Source organism: Pecten maximus, chromosome 15 (genome assembly GCF_902652985.1).
Source record: "Pecten maximus chromosome 15, xPecMax1.1, whole genome shotgun sequence".
Classification (NCBI taxonomy): Eukaryota; Metazoa; Mollusca; class Bivalvia; order Pectinida; family Pectinidae; genus Pecten; species Pecten maximus.
Genome location: NC_047029.1, coordinates 32,507,402 through 32,532,031, shown reverse-complemented (window position 1 = coordinate 32,532,031; position 24,630 = coordinate 32,507,402). Strand labels below are relative to the sequence as shown.

Sequence of the window (24,630 nt, the reverse complement as noted above, 5' to 3'; positions counted from 1 at the left end):
TTAGTATTGAAAAACACCTTCACTCCAATATAGGCTATTTAGTATTGAAAAACACCTTCACTCCAATATAGGCTATTTAGTATTAAAAAACACCTTAACTCCAATATAGGCTATTTAGTATTGAAAAACACCTTCACTCCAATATAGGTTATTTAGTATTGAAAAACACCTTAACTCCAATATAGGCTATTTAGTATTGAAAAACACCTTAACTCCAATATAGGCTATTTGGTATTGAAAAACACCTTAACTCCAATATAGGCTATTTAGTATTGAAAAACACCTTAACTCCAATATAGGCTATTTAGTATTGAAAAACACCAGGAATTTGCTAAAAAGTTTAAGCCTGCAGTTAATTAATCATTGTAGTTAATATAAAAATAGCAAATGCATTTATCAGATCAACTTCCTTGATATTGGTGTCAAAAACCAATTTTAAAATATATGAGTACCATGCAGTACCAGTGATTTCCTATTGGTTCAGTCGTGATGTAATAACTTTCTGATATCACATGCATTGTGACATCAACAAGGAAAGAAGAATGGAATGAGAATATTTCAGTTTTAGATTTTACACCCAGAGGAAATATAACCCCAACACATACAGTTTACCTACGGAAATCGGGAAATCAAACCCCATGGAAATAACCATAACTATTATAGTTTACCTTTGGAAATCGGGGAATCAAACCCAGCGGAAATTATCCCAACACGTTTAATTTACCTACGGAAATCAGGAAATTAAACCCCATGGAAATAACCATAACAATTATAGTTTACCTTTGGAAATGGGGAATCTAAACTCTGCAGAAAAAACCCTACCTTGTATAGTTAACCTACGGAAATCGGGAAATCAAACCCCGCGGAAAAAAACCTACCTTTATAGTTAACCTACGGAAATCGGGAAATCAAACCTCGCGGATAAACCCTACCATGTATAGCTTACCTCTCAAAATCGGGAAATCATAGTTCAAAATAAATCTAAATATCATTGCCACAGTCTACACAGGGAATTGTGATATTTATAGTTCCAGATTTTGTTACATCAGAATCTGTAGTAGATAGCATCATCACACCATTTGTAATTATGTAGATTTACCTATTGAAGAAAAAAAATGAATTGAATTAAAAGCTCTTACTAGTACTTGGTTAAGATATATATACGGAACTTAATTTAGATTACGACATCATATCATTCATCGTAGGTTTAGATTAGTTGGCAAGCAGGTATGTAGACAGCTTGTTCTTGTTATTGAAATTGTGTGTGAATCGGTTCACAGCCTTCGGCTAAAGAAAGTGTTTCCGATTATTAACCTTCGTAGTGTACCTATCTGACTAACCTTGCAAACTCAATGTAATTATACCAAGCTGCTAATTGGCAAAAAGTAGTTCTCTTGAAATAATCGGTTCTATTGGCATGATTCCCTACTGTTGCCATGGTTACCAATGATTATAAAAACATAAGTTTTGGTAATCTTACAACCTTGTTACTCTCTATAGTGAAGTTTTATTGCAATCGTTTAAAATGTATACATGCTGTATATAGATTTCAAAGTTGGGAATAAAACAAGCTCTTGAAAATGAAACTGTTGTATGTAAAATTTGATGGTAGATTGTCTCAATTGAACAGCAGCCCAGAGATGTTTTGCTCTGATTCTTGTATTACATCCCCTTCACGTATTATTTGGTCTTTAGTTTTCTATTGTGCAGAATCTGGAAAGGAAAGAAATGGATGTACAATTTTAATATCTTTACTGTCCAGCACAGACTGTTCAGTTTGACTTTCAGATATGAAGGTTGCTTTATATATTCAAGTGCTCTTTTTTGGTGTATTTTCGAGTAAATTTAATTTAAAAATGTATCCCTTGAAAAAGTGTGTCTACTAAATTGCTTCAAAACATTGGTAAAACTACACAAATTTATATAATAAAAATACTGGACTTGAACACTGCTTGTTTAAAATCACAGTTAATAGAGTTGATATGTAAATGTGGGATTAGTAAGCATTGCAGAAATGCAGGCATTATCATCTTGTAGGTCAGAAACAAGAATTTTTCTGGTGGATATATGAATATTCTGTGTGTTAGATCTGATAAAGGTCAGATAGACTGTGTTATATCATCTTTATGTATATATATATATTGATACACCATCCAGTCAATAACAGAACACCAGGCAGGGTGTATGTCCCCAGTGGAGAGAGGATTTCCTGTAAAGCCAGCTGATATTGTTGTATCCCTGTCTTCTTGTCAATGGTATAAGACAACGAGGATAAGAGCTGAGCTTTTTGCTGATACAGGATTATATTGTATAGAACACAATCTCTCCTCCAGAGATTGTACTGCCTGTGAGCTGACTACTCGTCATACAAACAGTCAGTCTTCTCTACTCGTCATACAAACAGTCAGTCTTCTCTACTCGTCATACAAACAGTCAGTCTTCTCTACTCGTCAAACAGTCAGTCTTCTCTACTCGTCATACAAACAGTCAGTCTTCTCTACTCGTCATACAGTCAGTCTTCTCTACTCATCATACAAACAGTCAGTCTTCTCTACTCGTCATACAAACAGTCAGTCTTCTCTACTCGTCATACAAACATTCAGTCTTCTCTACTCGTCATACAAACAGTCAGTCTTCTCTACTCACCATACAAACATTCAGTCTTCTCTACTCGTCATACAAACAGTCAGTCTTCTCTACTCGGCATACAAACAGTCAGTCTTCTCTACTCGTCATACAAACAGTCAGTCTTCTCTACTCATCATACAAACATTCAGTCTTCTCTACTCGTCATACAAACAGTCAGTCTTCTCTACTCGTCATACAAACAGTCAGTCTTCTCTACTCGTCATACAGTCAGTCTTCTCTACTCATCATACAAACAGTCAGTCTTCTCTACTCGTCATACAAACAGTCAGTCTTCTCTACTCGTCATACAAACAGTCAGTCTTCTCTACTCATACAAACAGTCAGTCTTCTCTACTCGTCATACAAACAGTCAGTCTTCTCTACTCGTCATACAAACAGTCAGTCTTCTCTACTCGTCATACAAACAGTCAGTCTTCTCTACTCATCATACAAACAGTCAGTCTTCTCTACTCGTCATACAAACATTCAGTCTTCTCTACTCGTCATACAAACAGTCAGTCTTCTCTACTCGTCATACAAACAGTCAGTCTTCTCTACTCGTCATACAAACAGTCAGTCTTCTCTACTCGTCATACAAACAGTCAGTCTTCTCTACTCGTCATACAAACAGTCAGTCTTCTCTACTCATCATACAAACATTCAGTCTTCTCTACTCATCATACAAACAGTCAGTCTTCTCTACTCGTCATACAAACAGTCAGTCTTCTCTACTCGTCAAACATTCAGTCTTCTCTACTCGTCATACAAACAGTCAGTCTTCTCTACTCGTCATACAAACAGTCAGTCTTCTCTACTCGTCATACAAACAGTCAGTCTTCTCTACTCGTCATACAAACAGTCAGTCTTCTCTACTCGTCATACAAACAGTCAGTCTTCTCTACTCGTCATACAAACAGTCAGTCTTCTCTACTCGTCATACAAACAGTCAGTCTTCTCTACTCGTCATACAAACATCGGTCTTCTCTACTCATACAAACAGTCAGTCTTCTCTACTCGTCATACAAACATTCAGTCTTCTCTACTCGTCATACAAACAGTCAGTCTTCTCTACTCGTCATACAAACAGTCAGTCTTCTCTACTCGTCATACAAACATTCAGTCTTCTCTACTCGTCATACAAACAGTCAGTCTTCTCTACTCGTCATACAAACAGTCATTCTTCTCTACTCATCATACAAACAGTCAGTCTTCTCTACTCATCATACAGTCAGTCTTCTCTACTCGTCTTACAAACATTCAGTCTTCTCTACTCGTCATACAAACAGTCAGTCTTCTCTACTCGTCATACAAACAGTCAGTCTTCTCTACTCGTCATACAAACATTCAGTCTTCTCTACTCGTCATACAAACAGTCAGTCTTCTCTACTCGTCATACAAACAGTCAGTCTTCTCTACTCATCATACAGTCAGTCTTCTCTACTCGTCTTACAAACATTCAGTCTTCTCTACTCATACAAACAGTCAGTCTTCTCTACTCGTCATACAAACAGTCAGTCTTATAGTCGTACAGAACATGTACAGAACAAAGCATATTTTGAATTTCTCATAATAAAGAAGCACAACCCATTTTGGAAAAATCTAGTGCTTCTTTTAAGAAGATACGTCATTAATTTGAGAAAAAAATCCAATATTTGTTGTGAAAAATACATTAATTTAAGGAAAAGGCCAATCCTTCTGTGAGAAACACCATTGTTACTTTAGTGAACATATATGATATCTTTTGGAATAACCCAAGGTTACTTGTATGAACATGTGTAATACCTGAAGGAAAATATCCAATGCAGGTTATGAAAATGAACATAACATTTATACAAATTGGATATTTTAAATGTAAACTTGATTTATTTTATAACAATTGTGAAACAAGTAATATGTACATTAATCAAACTTGTTGGCCAGATGGAAGCATGTGAGGGGTCTAACTGTGGGAGGAAACCTGAGTATTCTCGAAAAACCCACATGGTTGGGGAAGTAACCCCTTTTCACCTCTGATCAAGGAATCAAATCTTAGGTGAAAGTGTGTTACCACTCTGCAACCCGACCAATGAATATTTTAGGAACCTTTTAACATGGTGTAAATTTTAATACTCATCAAAACATCAACTATTTTTGGTAGCTTGATGAATTAGGAAATGATTTGCAACAAAACTTGCTGAAAAGGTCAAGGTGACTTTTTGATCAAAGTTTAATATCACTCGCATGGCAAAAGATTTCACATGAGCAATTATGATTAAATGAACCGGGGAAGCATTATATATTCTATTGGCAACAGCAGTTGTATCATATTTTATCCTCTTCTCTCTGTTGGTCGGAGTTGTTAGGCTGACTGATAGATTTTTCAGCAGACCAAACCAATCAGGTAAACAGGCAGGCGTAGGAGTGAAGATGTTCTACATTAGGTCTGCTGCACCTGATTTACCCAGGATCATGGTGATAGAAACGTTTGTTAGCTAGGTAAAATTACATTACGATCCCTCTGTATTGGAGATTGGAGGGAATCTTGTAATATAAAGCTTGTTTGTTCATCTATCCATCCAGCTTCCATGTAAATTGGTTTCATCAAACCATTTTTCATACAGGGCTCAAATGTTTTAGATTTTTTGTTAGGTCCAAGACAATTATAAATGTTGTAAATAACTCTCCATAGAATAGGTTTGATTTCACTCAACTGAATCAAATGCAAACTTCCAAAGTCTTCCTAAACAAAATTTTGTACCTTTGACTGCTTTACTGATTGAAAGGTCAAGGTCATTCCATAACTGATTGAAAGGTCAAGGTCATTCCATAACTGATTGAAAGGTCAAGGTAATTGCTTTCCTGATTAAGATTGAAGTCATTGTATAACATATTAAAAAAAGTTAAGGTTATTATTTTACTAATTAAAATGTCAAGGGTTCGCTAAGGACATTATATGTATAATGATGTAGATGTAGTTATGGGGTATAATGATGTAGAAGTAGTTACAGGGTTTGCTAGGGGCCGCAGTGGCCGAGTGGTTAAGGTGTCCTAACACTTTATCACTAGCCCTCCACCTCTGGGTTGCGAGTTTGAAACCTACATGGTGTAATTGCCAGGTACTGACTGTAGGCCGGTGGTTTTTTCTCCGGGTACTCCGGCTTTCCTCCACCTCCAAAACCTGGCACGTCCTTAAATGACCATGGCTGTTAATAGTACATTAAACAAAAACAAACCAATTGCTAAGGACATTATTATATGGCACCGTATAATGATGTAGATGTAGTTATGGGGTAGATGTTACAGTTTCAATGTTCACCTGGTCGGGATAGCTGGTGGGTGGATAGTCCCACTAATATCAAACATCAAAGGTAGGAAACAAGAGTACATGGTGTTTTACACTATCTAGAATGAGTGAAGAGGACAGCAGGAAACACTCGAAAACAAAAGTAAAGCCACTGTAATCTCTGACAGGATTAGTGTGTGATGTGGAGAGGTTAAGACAGTGGGTAACTGTACCGATCTGCCTGGACACTCCACAGAATTAAATCGGAATTAAATCGTGGCAATATTTCTCTCAGTAGTCAGGGAATACTTTCATTTGATGTCGACACACACTTGTTCTGAATACATTCCTTTACCTTTGTAAAGAACAGAACGAGTCTTTGTCCAGGAACATTTCTAAAGACTTGCTTAAACCAATAGATTGTCTCCCTTTAATGAAACGTCTTTAAAGACTCGCTGACAAAACGATTGCCCTCTCATGTGATTTTTTTTAGTAACTTGCTTCCAACAGGATTGTCTCCCTTTTATGTAAAATTTCTCAAGACTTGTCTACAAAGTATCAAAAGTAGCTTTTTGTGTCTCGTCACACCATTTACTCTTAAACACGATGAAGCAATTGTCACATAAGGCAATGTTTCTTATATTGAAAGTGAAACCTATATGTGGGATAAAAATGGTTTTGTTTCAATACAAAAGTTAAAAATTATTTTTTGTTGAAGACATATTTGCCCCTGTTTAGATCTTTGAACCAAACACCAATACTGTTAAACAGAGGTATTTGTTCGAGTCGAACTAGTACCTGCCCCAGAAAACTCCTAGAAATGGTATGAGATATGAGATGACGTAATTGGATCCTCCACCATGAGAGCTGAAATAATACATTTTGTACAAAGTTCAAACTCCCACTCTTTATACATGTTACAGATATTCCTGTAGATAATATACATAATTGGGGCCAGCCAGTAGCTGAGTTAGTAGCTAAGGAGGTTTAAATATTTTATAGACACAGTATTATACATAATCATTTTCATGTTTTTTGCCAATAATATCAGCGTTCTTTTAACCTTATGTTCTGAGCTATGTATATGCTCTGCAATTTATTAGAAATTACTTTGGAGGAAAAGAAAGTTGAAAGTGAACATCAGTGATTGATAAAGCTTTGGTTAATGTCGGAAAACCTTCAGTGTTCAGGATTTAGGTAAGTTTGTCTGGCATTGTCATCTTGAAATCAAGTCAGGAAAGCTGTAGTTAAGTTGGTTAAAGTTGGAAAACTTTCAGTAGCTTGGATCTAAGTTAGTCTGTCTGGCATTGTCAGCTTGAAATTAAGTCAGGAAAGCTGTGTATCACCACCAATCTCATGATACGATACATAATATTGTGATACAGACTGGGGATACCATAGATATCACAATATGTCGTAAAACATTACATACTACACATTTTCAAAGAGTTAATACAGAGTAAATTAAGACAAATTGGTGAATAGAAATGGAAGATTGATTAGGAACTATGGCTTCATAATGACTTTATTGATCAAATTTGATTTACATGCAAATTGAGAAAGAAAAACAAAAACAATTGATGGTATAGATAAATTGTTGATCTCTACAAGTCGGAATGACTTTCAATTTTCAATATCGTAGTGATTGTCTGCTTTATACCAGGTCAGAAAACATCCTTCATTGTTCAGTACATAATCCTGTGTGTTTAGCATTGTCAGCTTGATAATAAGTCAGAAATCCTGTGTGTTTAGATTGTCAGCTTGATACTAAGTCAGAATTCCTGTGTGTTTAGCATTGTCAGCTTGATACTAAGTCAGAATTCCTGTGTGTTTAGCATTGTCAGCTTGATACCAAGTCAGAATTCCTGTGTGTTTAGCATTGTCAGCTTGATACTAAGTCAGAATTCCTGTGTGTTAAGCATTGTCAGCTTGATACTAAGTCAGAAATCCTGTGTGTTAAGCATTGTCAGCTTGATACTAAGTCAGAATTCCTGTGTGTTTAGCATTGTCAGCTTGATACCAAGTCAGTGATCCTGTGTGTTAAGCATTGTCAGCTTCTGAATCCCATTCACCAAATCTTTATGACTTCATGGAAACCATAGAGTGATATCAATGTTGGCAATTCCTTATTGTGATATGCCATGGTGTGCTAGCTGTCTTTCTGCCCTGAGTGAGATCGAGTTATCTTTTTCCAAGTAAAAACAGGATCACACTGTGAAGTATGTTAGAAAATGATGGTTTTACAATTAGTCTCAGTCAGTATATATTGGTGAAGAACTCAAGTGTATATTATTTAGTCTAATGATTTGGGGAGTATCTGTCAGGTTGTGAAGGGTTAAGACTATCAGCCAGGTTAGCTGAGGCATCTGAGGCATCTGAGGTATTGGCAGTTATACATGTTCTCATTAGTTTGTAGTTCAATTTGTTTCTTGGAAAACCTCGAATATTTTCAAAGGTTAAATCGAGACAGAGAAAAATACTTAACCCGAAGCTTCAGACTTGTTCTGGAGAACTGGTATTGATGAATATTTGGGAGCTGTGGGGTTACCATGGCAATTCAATATTGGCTGTTCGGATCAGAGCAGCCAGCTATCTCTAGTAACACACAAATTTACATCATGTATTTTTCATGGCAACTACAAACAAGTGGAGTTTAGTCGACATGCTGTTTATAATGTAAGGGGAAGGGGAGACAGGAGTAAGGCAATGTGGTAATAAACACTGCCACTGAACAATTGTTGATGCAAAAATCACCAAAAGTTTTATTAATTTCAAAGCATCTGTAGATTTTAGGCTACCTGGTCATCTTGGCACAAACATTTTGACAAATTTATGCAGTGACCTATATACAAAGGATTCCAGTGTATTAGCTGAAGCATGAACCTCCTTAGAAGTTCACAAGTGCAAGTTATGGTCTAGTACACAAAATGTGTTACTGTGTGTGAGTTAGCATGTACTCGGAAGGTATTACTGTGTGTGAGTTAGCATGGTCTAGTACTCAGAAGGTGTTACTGTGTGTGAGTTAGCATGGTCTAGTACTCAGAAGGAGTTACTGTGTGTGAGTTAGCATGGTGTAGTACTCAGAAGGTGTTACTGTGTGTAAGTTAGCATGGTCTAGTACTCAGAAGGTGTTACTGTGTGTGTGTTAGCATGGTCTAGTACTCAGAAGATGTTACTGTGTGTGAGTTAGCATGGTCTAGTACTCAGGTGTTACTGTGTGTGAGTTAGCATGGTCTAGTACTCAGAAGGTGTTACTGTGTGAGTTAGCATGATCTAGTACTCCGAAGGTGTTACTGTGTGTGAGTTAGCATAGTCTAGTACTCAGAAGGTGTTACTGTGTGTGAGTTAGCATGGTCTAGTACTCAGAAGGTGTTACTGTGTGTGTGTTAGCATGGTCTAGTACTCAGGTGTTACTGTGGGTGAGTTAGCATGGTCTAGTACTCAGAAGGAGTTACTGTGTGTGAGTTAGCATGGTCTAGTACTCAGAAGGAGTTACTGTGTGTGAGTTAGCATGGTCTAGTACTCAGAAGGTGTTACTGTGTGTGTGTTAGCATGGTCTAGTACTCAGAAGGTGTTACTGTGTGTGAGTTAGCATGGTCTAGTACTCAGAAGGTGTTACTGTGTGTGAGTTAGCATGGTCTAGTACTCAGAAGGTGTTACTGTGTGTGAGTTAGCATGGTCTAGTACTCAGAAGGTGTTACTGTGTGTGAGTTAGCATGGTCTAGTACTCAAAAGGAGTTACTGTGTGTGTTAGCATGGTCTAGTACTCAGAAGGAGTTACTGTGTGTGAGTTAGCATGGTCTAGTACACAAAATGTGTTACTGTGTGTGAGTTAGCATGGTCTAGTACACAAAATGTGTTACTGTGTGTGAGTTAGCATGGTCTAGTACTCAGAAGGTGTTACTGTGTGTAAGTTAGCATGGTCTAGTACTCAGAAGGTGTTACTGTGTGTAAGTTAGCATGGTCTAGTACTCAGAAGGTGTTACTGTGTGTGTGTTAGCATGGTCTAGTACTCAGAAGATGTTACTGTGTGTGAGTTAGCATGGTCTAGTACTCAGAAGGTGTTACTGTGTGTGAGTTAGCATGGTCTAGTACTCAGAAGGTGTTACTGTGTGAGTTAGCATGATCTAGTACTCCGAAGGTGTTACTGTGTGTGAGTTAGCATAGTCTAGTACTCAGAAGGTGTTACTGTGTGTGAGTTAGCATGGTCTAGTACTCAGAAGGTGTTACTGTGTGTGTGTTAGCATGGTCTAATACTCAGGTGTTACTGTGGGTGAGTTAGCATAGTCTAGTACTCAGAAGGAGTTACTGTGTGTGAGTTAGCATGGTCTAGTACTCAGAAGGAGTTACTGTGTGTGAGTTAGCATGGTCTAGTACTCAGAAGGTGTTACTGTGTGTGTGTTAGCATGGTCTAGTACTCAGAAGGTGTTACTGTGTGTGAGTTAGCATGGTCTAGTACTCAGAAGGTGTTACTGTGTGTGAGTTAGCATGGTCTAGTACTCAGAAGGTGTTACTGTGTGTGAGTTAGCATGGTCTAGTACTCAGAAGGTGTTACTGTGTGTGAGTTAGCATGGTCTAGTACTCAAAAGGAGTTACTGTGTGTGTTAGCATGGTCTAGTACTCAGAAGGAGTTACTGTGTGTGAGTTAGCATGGTCTAGTACACAGAAGGTGTTACTGTGTGTGAGTTAGCATGGTCTAGTACCCAGTAGGTGTTACTGTGGGTGAGTTAGCATGGTCTAGTACTCAGAAGGTGTTACTGTGTGTGAGTTAGCATGGTCTAGTACTCAGAAGGTGTTACTGTGTGTGAGTTAGCATGGTCTAGTACACAAAGATGTTAGAGTGTGAGTTGGCATGGTTTTAGATAAGTCTATAAATATTTGCATTCAGCATGCATAACCACTTAATGCATTTGAATTGAAATTGGTGTCTAAGGTCAAGTTCGTTATTGTCCAGAAGATAATTTCAAATTGATACAACTGAAATTTCCTATAAATTGAAATTAGCAAATAAGAATATACCATATCAATGCTTCAATAATCTCATAACTGGTAATAAGCCAATCTGTGTATATTGAACCTCAGTGAATATACTAACAACATACGGTAAACCCATCCCTTACAAGGAATTTAAGACAATAGTTCAAGGTGAATTTTCAAAGAATGTCTTGCAAGGATTCCTGTTTGGCAAAGACATAAGTTTTAATGGGTTTTATTTTGTTAAACACTCACATGCAGTGTAGAAAAATGGAGGTATCTTAGCCAAGATCTGTGGATAATTTAATTTAACCTTTCAAACGTGGGAAAAAAAAGCCTTATTGGCAAGGATATGTTGTTTAATTGAACTTCCAATGGTATGGGCACAAATAAAAAATCTTGGCAGAGATATTTGGCTACTCCTTAATGAAATATTAGCATTATCTCATCATTAGAACCGATAACTTTTACTTGAGTTAAAACGTACATGCCTACACTATTTGTTTTCCTATAATTCTGAGCTTTATGATCATATTCTCAGCAAGTGTTCAGTGGTGTTACAATATATACACCTTTATTTACAAAGATCAAAGCAACGTATGCTGCTGTACATTTTATTTCAGTTAAGGTGTTAAGAGTGTTACAATGTGGTAAACCCTTCGAGTAATTTTGATGAAATTATTTAGCTTGGTTTGAATTCTATTTTCATTTCATTTCATTTATCGAGGTACGGACAGTTAGACTAGAGTTAATTGTTTTTGAAATAAAGACAGAGCTAGTAATTTTATGTTGCTTTTGGACAAGCCATGACAAAGACCTGTATTAATATCTGCAGGTCCGTCAAGATGTATGCCCTAAATATTACAATTAAAAACTGGTGAACCAATTTTTCCGTAAAAACAAACAGGATCATTATGTTATAAAATCAGTACATGTATGTGTACTATTCAAAGTTATGTGAACCAATGTTTAGTGAACCAGTACAGTTTTAAGTTAACCAGTGCTTTGTGAACATTGGAAGTTAATATGAACCAACTATGTTTTGTGAACATATGGTAGTTAATATGAACCAATTATGTTTTGTGAACATATGGTAGTTAATATGAACCAATTGTGTTGTGATAATGTGAAGTAAACCAGTGTTTTGTAAAAAAAAAAAAAAATGGAAGTTTAGTAAACAAGTGTTTTTTGAACAAGTTGTAGTTTTTGTAGACCAGTAGTAATTTATTTTTAGTTTTTGTGAACCAGAGATTGTTTATGTGAAGCAGTATATGTTCTGTGAACCAGTGATTGTTTATGTGAAGCAGTATATGTGAAGCAGTATATGTTCTGTGAACCAGAGATTGTTTATATGAAGTAGTATATGTTCTGTGAACCAGTGATTGTTTATATGAACCTGAGAGTGTAGTTGATGCGACCTAGTCACTCTCTAAGTAGGTTGGCCGTCTGGATAACTATGTAATTAACAGGGATCATGTCCTCGGATTACACACACTGACGGCCAGATTCACCAAACTGTTGTTGTTCAATTTATTGATTATTTGTGTTATTCTGGCTGAGTCAGCATCTTCTACACGGATGTGTCACTCCACCAGTCAGGTGTACCAACAAATGCACCCAAACTTGTGTAGGATCAACGATCAGTTGTTTTAGACCTCACAAGCCTGTGTTACACATTAAGTAAACTTTGAATCATGATAGAATTTATTTATTTATCTATTTGGTGAGGGTAGGGGAAGAAATAAACCCCGCGGTATTGCCATTAATAAGAGGTTTTAATAGGCATATTCTATGTGGCTTTTAAGCTGACTTTTAGGCTGACAGTGCCTGTTAAGGTAGCGTTGAAGTATATGATACCACATTGAGGTATATTGAGTTTAGTTAAGATTTTATTTTAAAATATTGACCACATTATGTTTGTTATAAAGTATCATTTCACTGTTTCTGCTAACGTTCAATGTTAGAAATATAATCTAATTCTTTGTATTTTCAGAGGTGGCTGGATCCACTTAAAACTATCAAGAAACAGTGTAGAGGTGAGTATACCAGGGCAAGTTATCTCCCTTTAATGGTAAATTATCTCCCCTGAAAATATCTGTTGATAGCTGAGTCAAGTTATGTGGAAAAAATGATTCATTATTCAAATCCTTTAATTTTCTATTTTGTGAATAAAAATCGAAATCTTGGATTTTGAGAGAACTCATGTTAAATGAACACTAGAGTATACCTGCATTCCAGTACACTAAATCCTCTTATAACATCTCGACTCTGCCTGTACTTTCAATGCAAGACTACAGATCTTAATGGAAGATAGCAAAGTAATTTCGTAGACAGGAAATTTGAAAAAAAAATAAAAGTATAATTTGAATGGAAACTGATTCACAGTAGAAGGATTTTTGGCTTTCATTCAAATAAGCTAGATTTGATTTTAAACCTGTTTTGTCATAATTACAATCTTCTGTATTACTGCCAAGATGAAACTCATTGTGTTGTCAATAATCTCAGGCTTTGTCATAGAAACCATCTTATAATGATCAAATTGTCTTTCGTGCATGCAGAATTCTTGAGCAAGTTTGAAATTAAATAAGAAAATTGGTGCAGGATATCTCATTTACTAGCATAGTGGTCCTATGTCTTCTCTTCCCTGGTTTGGAATACAGATAATTGTGGTATTTGAAGGTGTTAATTCTTTGAAGAAAATGTAAAATGTAATTATAAAAATCCATATTCCAGTCTTTAGAATGTGTTTGAGGATGATATTATGGTACATGTGCAGTCATCTGGTGTTCATTTACTGTATGAACTGCAGAACAGGACATTGCATTTGTACCGGGCAAAGATCATTAATGGGAATCTTAATTAGTCTATGAACTTAACAACAGAACATAGCAATTGTACTGAGCAGGTTCATTAATGAGAATCTTAATTAGTCTATGAATTAAACAACAGAACATAGCAATTGTACCGAGCAAGTTCATTAATTGGAATCTTAATTAGTCTATGAATTTAACAGCAAAGCAAAGCAAAAAATATTGAGTAATGTTTATTGATATATTAACTTCAGAACAGAACACATGCAGTTGTGATACTGGGCAAAGTTCATTACTGTATGAACTGCAGTAGTTAGCATATCTAATGTATATTTTCTATGATTATCTGCAATGAATTATGAAAGTTCATCCAGTAGAATATACCTGTTAAATTTATCTGTTTTCTGTCACTTTGGGTTTTTGATCACTTTCAATGTAACTTACTTTCAAGATTGACAAGACATTCAATTTCTTTTCCTAAGGGAATGAGAAGCCCCAATACTCCATGACAACAAAATAGAGAATAAATCAACATTGCAAAATCAGTTTGAAAAGCACGCATGAAAATTTATGAAACCACAATATTGATTGTCACTAAACTCTTGTCTGAACATCAAATTGAGGAATAGATTTCAGCAACTTGGGAGATGCAAGTTCCCCATAAAACCGTTGATGGAATGGATTTGGGGTCTTACCAGGATAAAAGGTTTCCGGTTTTATGTCTATCGGTTATAGGCATACTGGCATTATCCTGCCAAGAAGGAAATAGCCTGACGGAGTAAATGTATTACTGAAAATTTAATTTAAAGACTTTTCAGAGTATAAAATCTTGCTACAGTGATGACTTCATGAATTATGATTCTGTTGTTCACACAAATAAATTGAAACTGAAATTTCAAAATGAATTGTTGTACAATTTCTTTAGTTTTATTTCTGGGCAAACAAATAAAACCATTCATGATGTATTAACAAGTAACAGTTTTAATTTTTAGAACTAGCTGTTTTCTACTAATTAAATTTTCTGAGCCAATTTTAATAAATTTTCTGAATTGAAGACAGGAAGTTCCTGTGTATATATTAAGATATCATAGAAAATGTTCATTTGAGGGGTTACATATACAGGAAATTGGCTCTGTTGACACATTTGGACTGATTCCAGTTGTATAACTCTGTCTCCATCCTTAGATGTTTTAAGAATTGACCTCTTCATCCCATTCCCTTCACCATATTTGTTACAGATAACAATCTAGTATGAAATGTTGGGCACTACTATGATTCCAAAACTTATATAACCCTGGGTTTATTACTGAGTAAACTTATATAACCCTGAGTTTATTACTGAGTAAACTTATATAACCCTGGGTTTATTACTGAGTAAACTTATATAAACCCGGGGTTTATTACTAGGTAAACTTATATAACCCTGGGTTTATTACTGAGTAAACTTATATAACCCTGAGTTTATTACTGAGTAAACTTATATAACCCTGGGTTTATTACTGAGTAAACTTATATAAACCCTGGGTTTATTACTGAGTAAACTTATATAAACCCTGGGTTTATTACTGAGTAAACTTATATAACCCTGAGTTTATTACTGAGTAAACTTATATATACCCTGGGTTTATTACTGAGTAAACTTATATAACCCTGAGTTTATTACTGAGTAAACTTATATAACCCTGGGTTTATTACTGAGTAAACTTATATAACCCGGGGTTTATTACTGAGTAAACTTATATAAACCCTGAGTTTATTACCGAGTAAACTTATATCAACCCTGGGTTTATTACTGAGTAAACTTATATAACCCGGGGTTTATTACTGAGTAAACTTATATAACCCGGGGTTTATTACTGAGTAAACTTATATAACCCGGGGTTTATTACTGAGTAAACTTATATAACCTGGGTTTATTACTGAGTAAACTTATATTAACCCTGGGTTTATTACTGAGTAAACTTATATAACCCGGGGTTTATTACTGAGTAAACTTATATAACCTGGGTTTATTACTGAGTAAACTTATATAACCCGGGGTTTATTACTGAGTAAACTTATATAACCCTGAGTTTATTACTGAGTAAACTTATATAAACCCTGGGTTTATTACTGAGTAAACTTATATAAACCCTGAGTTTATTACTGAGTAAACTTATATAAACCCTGGGTTTATTACTGAGTAAACTTATATAAACCCTGGGTTTATTACTGAGTAAACTTATATAAACCCTGGGTTTATTACTGAGTAAACTTATATAAACCCTGGGTTTATTACTGAGTAAACTTATATAACCCTGAGTTTATTACTGAGTAAACTTATATCAACCCGGGTTTATTACTGAGTAAACTTATATAACCCTGGGTTTATTACTGAGTAAACTTATATCAACCCGGGGTTTATTACTGAGTAAACTTATATAACCCTGGGTTTATTACTGAGTAAACTTATATAACCCTGGTTTATTACTGAGTAAACTTATATAAACCCTAAGTTGACAAATTCTCTATCCACTGTATACCTACTGATCACGCAAAACAGATTCAACATCCTTAATATCATCAGTTTCATTTACTCACTTTGTGGTTCAATGGCTGTGAGTGCAGAAAGGTCAAGTATTTTTTAACTTGAGCTCATAATACCAGTGACAGGGACTAGATAACACTTATACCCTTGAAATAGAAAACCAGACTTTTTTTCTGGCACTTGTAATGTAGTCATTTCTCATCTAATATTGAGTTCATCTGGGACATGCTGGTGCCAGAGCACTTTCGGGAACTATGACCTCTTTAATGAACATTGATTTTCAAAACTGAAGATTTCTGTCAAGTCCAACAGCTTGACAGTAGAATTTGGCTCACCAACATCAATGCATCCATCACCTCTCAGTCTGTGTTCATTCCCCCAGGGTGTACTAGATGGATCTTTTTGTTTTATCTTTAGGTTGACTTTAGTCTGTAGTTCTGTGAATTCAAGATTCTGTGACTGAAAAAACAATTATTGGCACAAGATAGCCATCTTAAAATTAATTATACAGTTCAATGATTGAAAGAACAATTAATAGCCCAAGTTAGCCATCTTAAGATTAATTCTAGAGATCAATGATTGAAAAAAACAATTAATAGCACAAGGTAGCCATCTTAAAATTAATCCTACAGTTCAATGATTGAAAAAAAAAAAAAATTAATAGCACAAGGTAGCCATCTTAAAATTAATTCTACAGTTCAATGATTGAAAAAACAATTAATAGCACAAGGTAGCCATCTTGAAATTAATCCTACAGTTCAATGATTGAAAAAAACAATTAATAGCACAAGGTAGCCATCTTAAAACTAATTCTACAGTTCAATGATTGAAAGAATAATTAATGACACAAGGTAGCCATCTTAAAATTAATTCTACAGTTCAATGATTGAAAAAACAATTAATAGCACAAGGTAGCCATCTTAAAATTAATCCTACAGTTCAATGATTGAAAAAAAAAAAAAAAATAATAGCACAAGGTAGCCATCTTAAAATTAATTATACAGTTCAATGATTGAAAAAACAATTACTGACACAAGGTAGCCATCTTAAAATTGATTCTACAGTTCAATGATTGAAAAAACAATTAATAGCGAAAGGTAGCCATCTTAAAATTAATTCTACAGTTCAATGATTGAAAAAACAATTAATAGCACAAGGTAGCCATCTTAAAATTATTTCTACAGTTCAGTGATTGAAAGAATAATTAATGGCATAAGGCAGCCATCTTAAAATTAATTTTAGTTCAAATTTGTTTTCATTTGTCAAGAAATAATGTTGAGATTTTTAAAAACATCAAAGTTCTTCTTTGAAAATTCAATTAGATTACAGATGATAAAAAATGTTCTTTTGAATAAATTCATTTTTCTTTGGTGTTTATTGGATGGATTTTAGGGAAAACAATTCTAGTTTTCTGTTTTGTAGATAAAAATGGAACAGATAACCATATATACAAATAGCAATCTAGCTACTCTACATTGTATTGTGTATGCGATGAAGCTGGGAATAACTGTGACATTTTCACAAAGGAATGTCTGGCTGATTAGTCTGTGACAACATACAAAAAGAATGCTCTAAATATATAATAACTCTGGGAATTTAACAATAGAAATCAGATTATAGAGTTTCACATAGGAGAAATGAAAACAACCTGAATTCCAAATTATTGTTGTAAATTCTATGCATCATACATATGCTAATATAACAACCATCATGGAGGCAGTGATCGACATTAATTATATAGAGCGTTATAAAGAGCTGTATTTTTAACATCGAGTATGTACATGGAAAAGTTTGTTTGTGTCCATTGTAAGAACGGCAGCAAATGAAGCCACTTGTGTTGTGTAGAGACATTTTTTTGTCTATCAGAAATTATTTATAAGTTTTGAAGATGGTCAACATTGTTTACCTATTGTATTAATGTTGTCATGGCTGTTGTTGAATGCTGTTCATGTTAGAAAATCAAAACATACTACGGGGACACATATTTTTCATTAGGTTCTTAAATATCGATTCACAAAAACTGTACAGTGGACTCAAAAAAAAACTGTTTTGAATCATTTAAGCAGGAAGTGATCAATTATTTAATGTCATGTGTTTTTTTCTTTCGTTTCAGGTCCTCCCTTCCAGTTCTTTTTCCGTGTAAAATTTTATGTATCAGATCCAAGCAAGCTGTCGGAAGAGTATACAAGGTAATATTTTAAAGTAACCTACCATTCAAACTGTTGTTGTGTGAGAAAAATGAAAAAATAATCAGTAAAAATGATCTAAACAATATTAAAGATATAGCTGCCTGTTGCATTTCAACAATATTTCTTAATTGCAACACAAGTTTCAGTCCTGCATTTTCTTGGCTATGAATATCAATTTTAATTGATTACAAATTGATATCAGCAATAAGGAGCCATGTTAGCTCAGTTGGGAATCCAACCTTTGATCCAGAGTGGATGGTTTGTTTCCTTCCAGGAACATTATGTGTTTCTCAGAAATTCTGAGATCACGAACTATCCTGGCTTTACCTGTAGATAAGACATGGTGAGTGTCACATCAGATATCAGACACTTTACCTGTAGATAACACATGGTGAGTGTCACATCAGATATCAGACACTTTACCTGTAGATAACACATGGTGAGTGTCGCATCAGATATCAGACACTTTACCTGTAGATAACACATGGTGAGTGTCACATCAGATATCAGACACTTTACCTGTAGATAAGACATGGTGAGTGTCGCATCAGATATCAGACACTTTACCTGTAGATAACACATGGTGAGTGTCACATCAGATATCAGACACTTTACCTGTAGATAAGACATGGTGAGTGTCACATCAGATATCAGACACTTTACCTGTAGATAAGACATGCTGAGTGTCACATCAGATATCAGACACTTTACCTGTAGATAAGACATGGTGAGTGTCACATCAGATATCAGACACTTTACCTGTAGATAAGACATGGTGAGTGTCACATCAGATATCAGACACTTTACCTGTAGATAAGACATGGTGAGTGTCACATCAGATATCAGACACTTTACCTGTAGATAACACATGGTGAGTGTCACATCAGATATCAGACACTACCTGTAGATAAGACATGGTTAGCCTCACATCAGATATCAGACACTTACCTGTAGATAACACATGATGAGTGTCACATCAGATATCAGACACTTTACCTGTAGATAACACATGGTGAGTGTCACATCAGATATCAGACACTTTACCTGTAGGTAACACATGGTGAGTGTCACATCAGATATCAGACACTTTACCTGTAGATAACACATGGTGAGTGTCACATCAGATATCAGACACTTTACCTGTAGATAAGACATGGTGAGTGTCACATCAGATATCAGACACTTTACCTGTAGATAAGACATGGTGAGTGTCACATCAGATATCAGACACTTTACCTGTAGATAAGACATGGTGAGTGTCACATCAGATACCAGACACTTTACCTGTAGATAAGACATGGTGAGTGTCACATCAGATATCAGACACTTTACCTGTAGATAACACATGGTGTCACATCAGATATCAGACACTTTACCTGTAGATAAGACATGGTGAGTGTCACATCAGATATCAGACACTTTACCTGTAGATAAGACATGGTGAGTGTCACATCAGATATCAGACACTTTACCTGTAGATAACACATGGTGAGTGTCACATCAGATATCAGACACTTTACCTGTACATAACACATGATGAGTGTCACATCAGATATCAGACACTTTACCTGTAGATAAGACATGGTTAGCCTCACATCAGATATCAGACACTACCTGTAGATAACACATGGTGAGTGTCACATCAGATATCAGACACTTTACCTGTAGATAACACATGGTGAGTGTCACATCAGATATCAGACACTTTACCTGTAGATAAGACATGGTTAGCCTCACATCAGATATCAGACACTTTACCTGTAGATAACACATGGTGAGTGTCACATCAGATATCAGACACTTTACCTGTAGATAACACATGGTGAGTGTCACATCAGACACTTTACCTGTAGATAACTCATGGTGAGTGTCACATCAGACACTTTACCTGTAGATAAGACATGGCCTCACATCAGATTTCAATTACCTGTTAATAACCAAAGGTAGAAACTATCATGAAAAGAATTTAAAAAAAAGAAAAAAAAAGAAAGAAGGATAATTTGAAAAAAAAATTGTTTTGTTAAAATAAATAAGTCTTCTTTCCATTATCAATGATAAAATAATTCCATCTCTCCTGGATATTAACTTGTTTGTGATGAATTTAGCTGTTACCAAAATGACGTTGTCTTCTGATAATAATGGCAGGCAACAGGCAACCTGTTTGATGATAAGAAAATCTCCTATCTCTTAATTAATTCTAAAACCTGAATAGTTGTAGTGAGAATTGGATATCGACATGTCAGGAAACCTACGTGACTCACCTACTTTGATTCTTTGATGAATTGTGTTCATATAAAACACGAAAAGTATGAAAGCATTTCTATGTTGATAATTTTATCTTCATGTCATCATCTATTGAATCCTCCAGGCAGACATATACAGTTTTCAGTGGCAGTAGAACAATGGATTTCCTTTAAATCCAGTAACTTTTTAAATGATATTGGTAAAGGATTTTTTTCACTCTTGTAATTGAATTGATTTGAGTTATAAAGATGAGGGCAAAGGATTTTTTGTTCAACATCTAATCAGGTGCACTTTCATGCATGGATTATCTGATTCATCATCTGTTTCAATTGATGGAAGAATATATTTTTCAATCAATTAGTATTTGTATGCAAAGTACAGATATCTTTGGCTATGATATTCGGTGACAATCTTAAATATTTGAGAACCCACCGGTCATCACCAAACCAGTATGATGTTCTGATGATAATTCCTCCTTTTTATATGGATCAGTACAAAGATTGAAATTTAAAATGAAACATTTATCTCGTCTGGACAGGCCATACGGCCATATCATTGACACAGACACAGCCATGAATCACTACACCTTCCATGCCAGCGATTAAAACAGATATCCAATAATTTTGCTTTAAAATATTAATGATCAGCAGACACATCTCAGATATTCAATAATGAGTAATTATTGAATTAGTTTTTTTCCACAATTCAAAGCTGAACTTGTCATATCTAATGCCAGATTGTAATATGATATGTGTCGACCATTGGGAGACTAAGTATAAATATTTCATTTATACAAGTGACTAATGTCCTCCAGTCATGATTTACTCTGGCCAAATTCATTTTGATTTGTGTGAGTGATGTAGCCAAGATAATTACATTCCATGTATTGGGTGATATCGATGTAGTATCCTTTAATAAGCCCATAGATTCAACACTCCTGCAATTGACCTTGTGGAGAATCGGGTTCATTTTGAGACGAGGTAGTAGCTGGTGGCTACTTCATTTAACATGCTGGAGGCCAATTCACATGTGTTCATCTGAAGCATTAGTAGTAAAGCATTTTGGCCTTGGACCTAATTTGAGATATAATGAGGATGCTCGTAAGATACCAGGGTATTGTGGGTAATGGTCTGATGTAATAAGTGCTCTCCATAAATTTCTGAGGTATATTGTGTCATGGCAGACTGTAAGAGTGGCAATGTTGGTGATAACAAAGCCTATGTTAAAACCCAGGCGTTTTTATTATGACAAATACAATACGTCTGACAACAACTTAATCTGTATAAGCCCAATGCCATATAAAAAACAAAACGCATTTTACAAAACATTATGATTTTTTTTCTGGCTTTAACAATTTTTCCTGGGAAGTTCATTCCAAACATAATTTTATCTTGTTTTAAATAGACAATGGCCCTTGGGGATTGTTATATTGTTGGATTTTAGCTCTTGTAACATCAGGCTATTATATCTGTGTGTTTATACAGGTTGGTTCCGACAAAAACTCTGAATGGGTGTATCAGGGAACCGGGAAACAAATTACTTGTGATGTTTTTTATGTTGTACACGAGGGATACCATCATGGATTAAAACCTTATTATTATGTGGGCCAGCTTATTGATATGAGTTACATTGTTAATTCTTTCATTTCAACATAAAATGTTTTTTAAGTGGCAAAACTGGCTTTATTGTGGCTCAGCAATGAGCAGAGCATCACATAGATGGAAATGGTTGGTCGGCATGCATAACTTCCTGTAAAAAACTAAAGACAGAAATGGTGGGTGGACAAGGATAACTTCTTGTTAGAAACTTAAGACAGAAATGGATGGTGGACAAGAACAACTTCTTGTTAGAAACATAATTTGAAAATGGTTGATGGACAAGCATGATTTTAAGTTAGAAACTTAGATGGATATGGTTGGTGGGAAACATGACTTCCTGTTAGTAGTCAAAGGATTCTGTAGTTACACTGTTAAGTTTCTCATGCATCATGTGTGTATATACCATTGAGATCAGAAGAATGCTTGATTTTCATTGTTTGACTGCCATATGTTTAAGCATTTTCATGTTGCAGACTTATATTTAAAAACCCAGCATTCCTCATGGCAGTGGCTGTACATCAACAGTCTCCCTGTCTGCGTAGTGATGTAGATGTTCAGTCCTATATTACAAAAAAGCCATAAACTTTTTTACTAAAGTCTGCAAATTCATCTGAAAGTTTGAAGTCAATTAAGAAACCGTTTCATGTCTTCAACAAAATCTGCTTGGTCAGTATGATCATCATAAAAGTCTCATTAATATCAAATATATAATCTGTCTTTCAATAGATTTACTTCCAAATGATTACTGTATAGACAGTATATAGGTATTTCTAAGAATTTCATGGTGATTAAAACAGAAACTGGATATTTATTTCATTTATTCAAGATTTTTTTTAACTGCAGTTCTTCTTCAAAGTCTGTGTCCCTAGAGTTGCCATGGTCACTCGGATTATTAAAGGGTTTCATTGGTTACAAGCCTTAGAGTTACCATGGGAACTAGTTTATGTAATGTGTCCATGGTATTACACCTCAATTAGAGTTACCATGGGAACTAGTTTATGTAATGTGTCCATGGTATTACACCTCAATTAGAGTTACCATGGGAACTAGTTTATGTAATGTGTCCATGGTATTACACCTCAATTAGAGTTACCATGGGAACTAGGTTATGTGATGTGGCCATGGTTACAAGCCAAGTTATGTTATGTGTCCATGGTTACAAGCCTTAGAAAGAGTTACCATGGGTACTAGTTTATGTGATGTGGTCTCTGATTTGAGTTAAGCAGGATTGATTCTCATTAGCTTGTTGTAAGCAAAATGTGACTTGGTAGTGAGTCATGGTGTCACATCCAGGTTACAACATTTCAGCGTGATAGCACTATAAAATGTCTTAACTGTTTCCATTACCTGTATATATATAAATATATACATTATGTACTCTTACAGTGATGGCTATGTTCTCATTAAACTGTTCAAAACTTGTATCCTAACGGATACCTATAGAATAGGTAAAAAAGATTGTGAATTGTCTAACAGGTATAGCAAGATCATTTATATGTTTAGATGCCTGTTTCATGTAAAACATAGCTATGATATAAATTCTTGGTATTGTGAAAAAACTGACCTTTCTGGCATAGTTATTGTTCTAATTAAACATCATGTTTATAGGTATCCCGTCAGGATCTTGTAAGATCTACAACTGTTATGAAAATGGACATTCTATTTGTAACTATAAAGCATAATTGTACATTATACAACTCCAATTCCTCTTGTCAGGACTTTTAGGTATGACGTGATTTGACCAAGAAATGTTTTTTTTTTAAAAAAGATTAAAAGATAAGATGGTTAAGTTTGTGAATGGTTTGTCAGAATTTAATCATGTTTATGAAATAAAAATTAGGGTAAGACTGATAGCATGCTTATAGCCTGGTAATGTTTGAAAGTAGTTCTTTTATGTGCGTTACAAAATTTCAATGTAGAAGCAATTTTAAAGATGGAAGAGATTTATCAACGGAAGTTGATATAATATAGTAATAATAACTGAAGGAAGTCGCTTCTCTATACTGTGGCTTTATAAAAAATTATCAGTTTGGTTAGGAGAGAGGGCCACACTTAATAATGTAATCATTTTATTCTCAACTCGATTCTGTAATGTCATATAAAATTAATTTTCTTCATAAAGAAACTGTCTGTCTTTTTGCTTCAATATGACAAACAGCACAGAGAGTAACGTGTGTATCCACAGAGTTGGTAAAATGGCTTCTTAATGTTGGCTATATTGCATTTGTTGGCACGACTGAAGTGCAATATGATTACGTGTACATGGATGGGCTTTTCAGATTATTTTATTTCCTTGTGTTACAAGACACATTGGAGAGTAGACATATACATATACAATAATACAATAGTACAGATAGTGATGGACAATCATATCATTATATCAATCAAGAATATATAT

At 35.0% G+C, this 24,630-nt stretch overlaps 1 protein-coding gene across 1 annotated transcript in view; it reads left to right on the top strand.

Annotated features, from left to right (window-relative positions):
* The window catches only part of LOC117344147 (tyrosine-protein phosphatase non-receptor type 4-like), an 85,880-nt gene that overhangs the window by 43,418 nt on the left and 17,832 nt on the right, over nt 1-24,630 (top strand). The window contains 2 exon segments of the mRNA XM_033906800.1: nt 12,858-12,900; nt 18,315-18,390. Coding sequence (XP_033762691.1) covers nt 12,858-12,900; nt 18,315-18,390 — 119 coding nt within the window.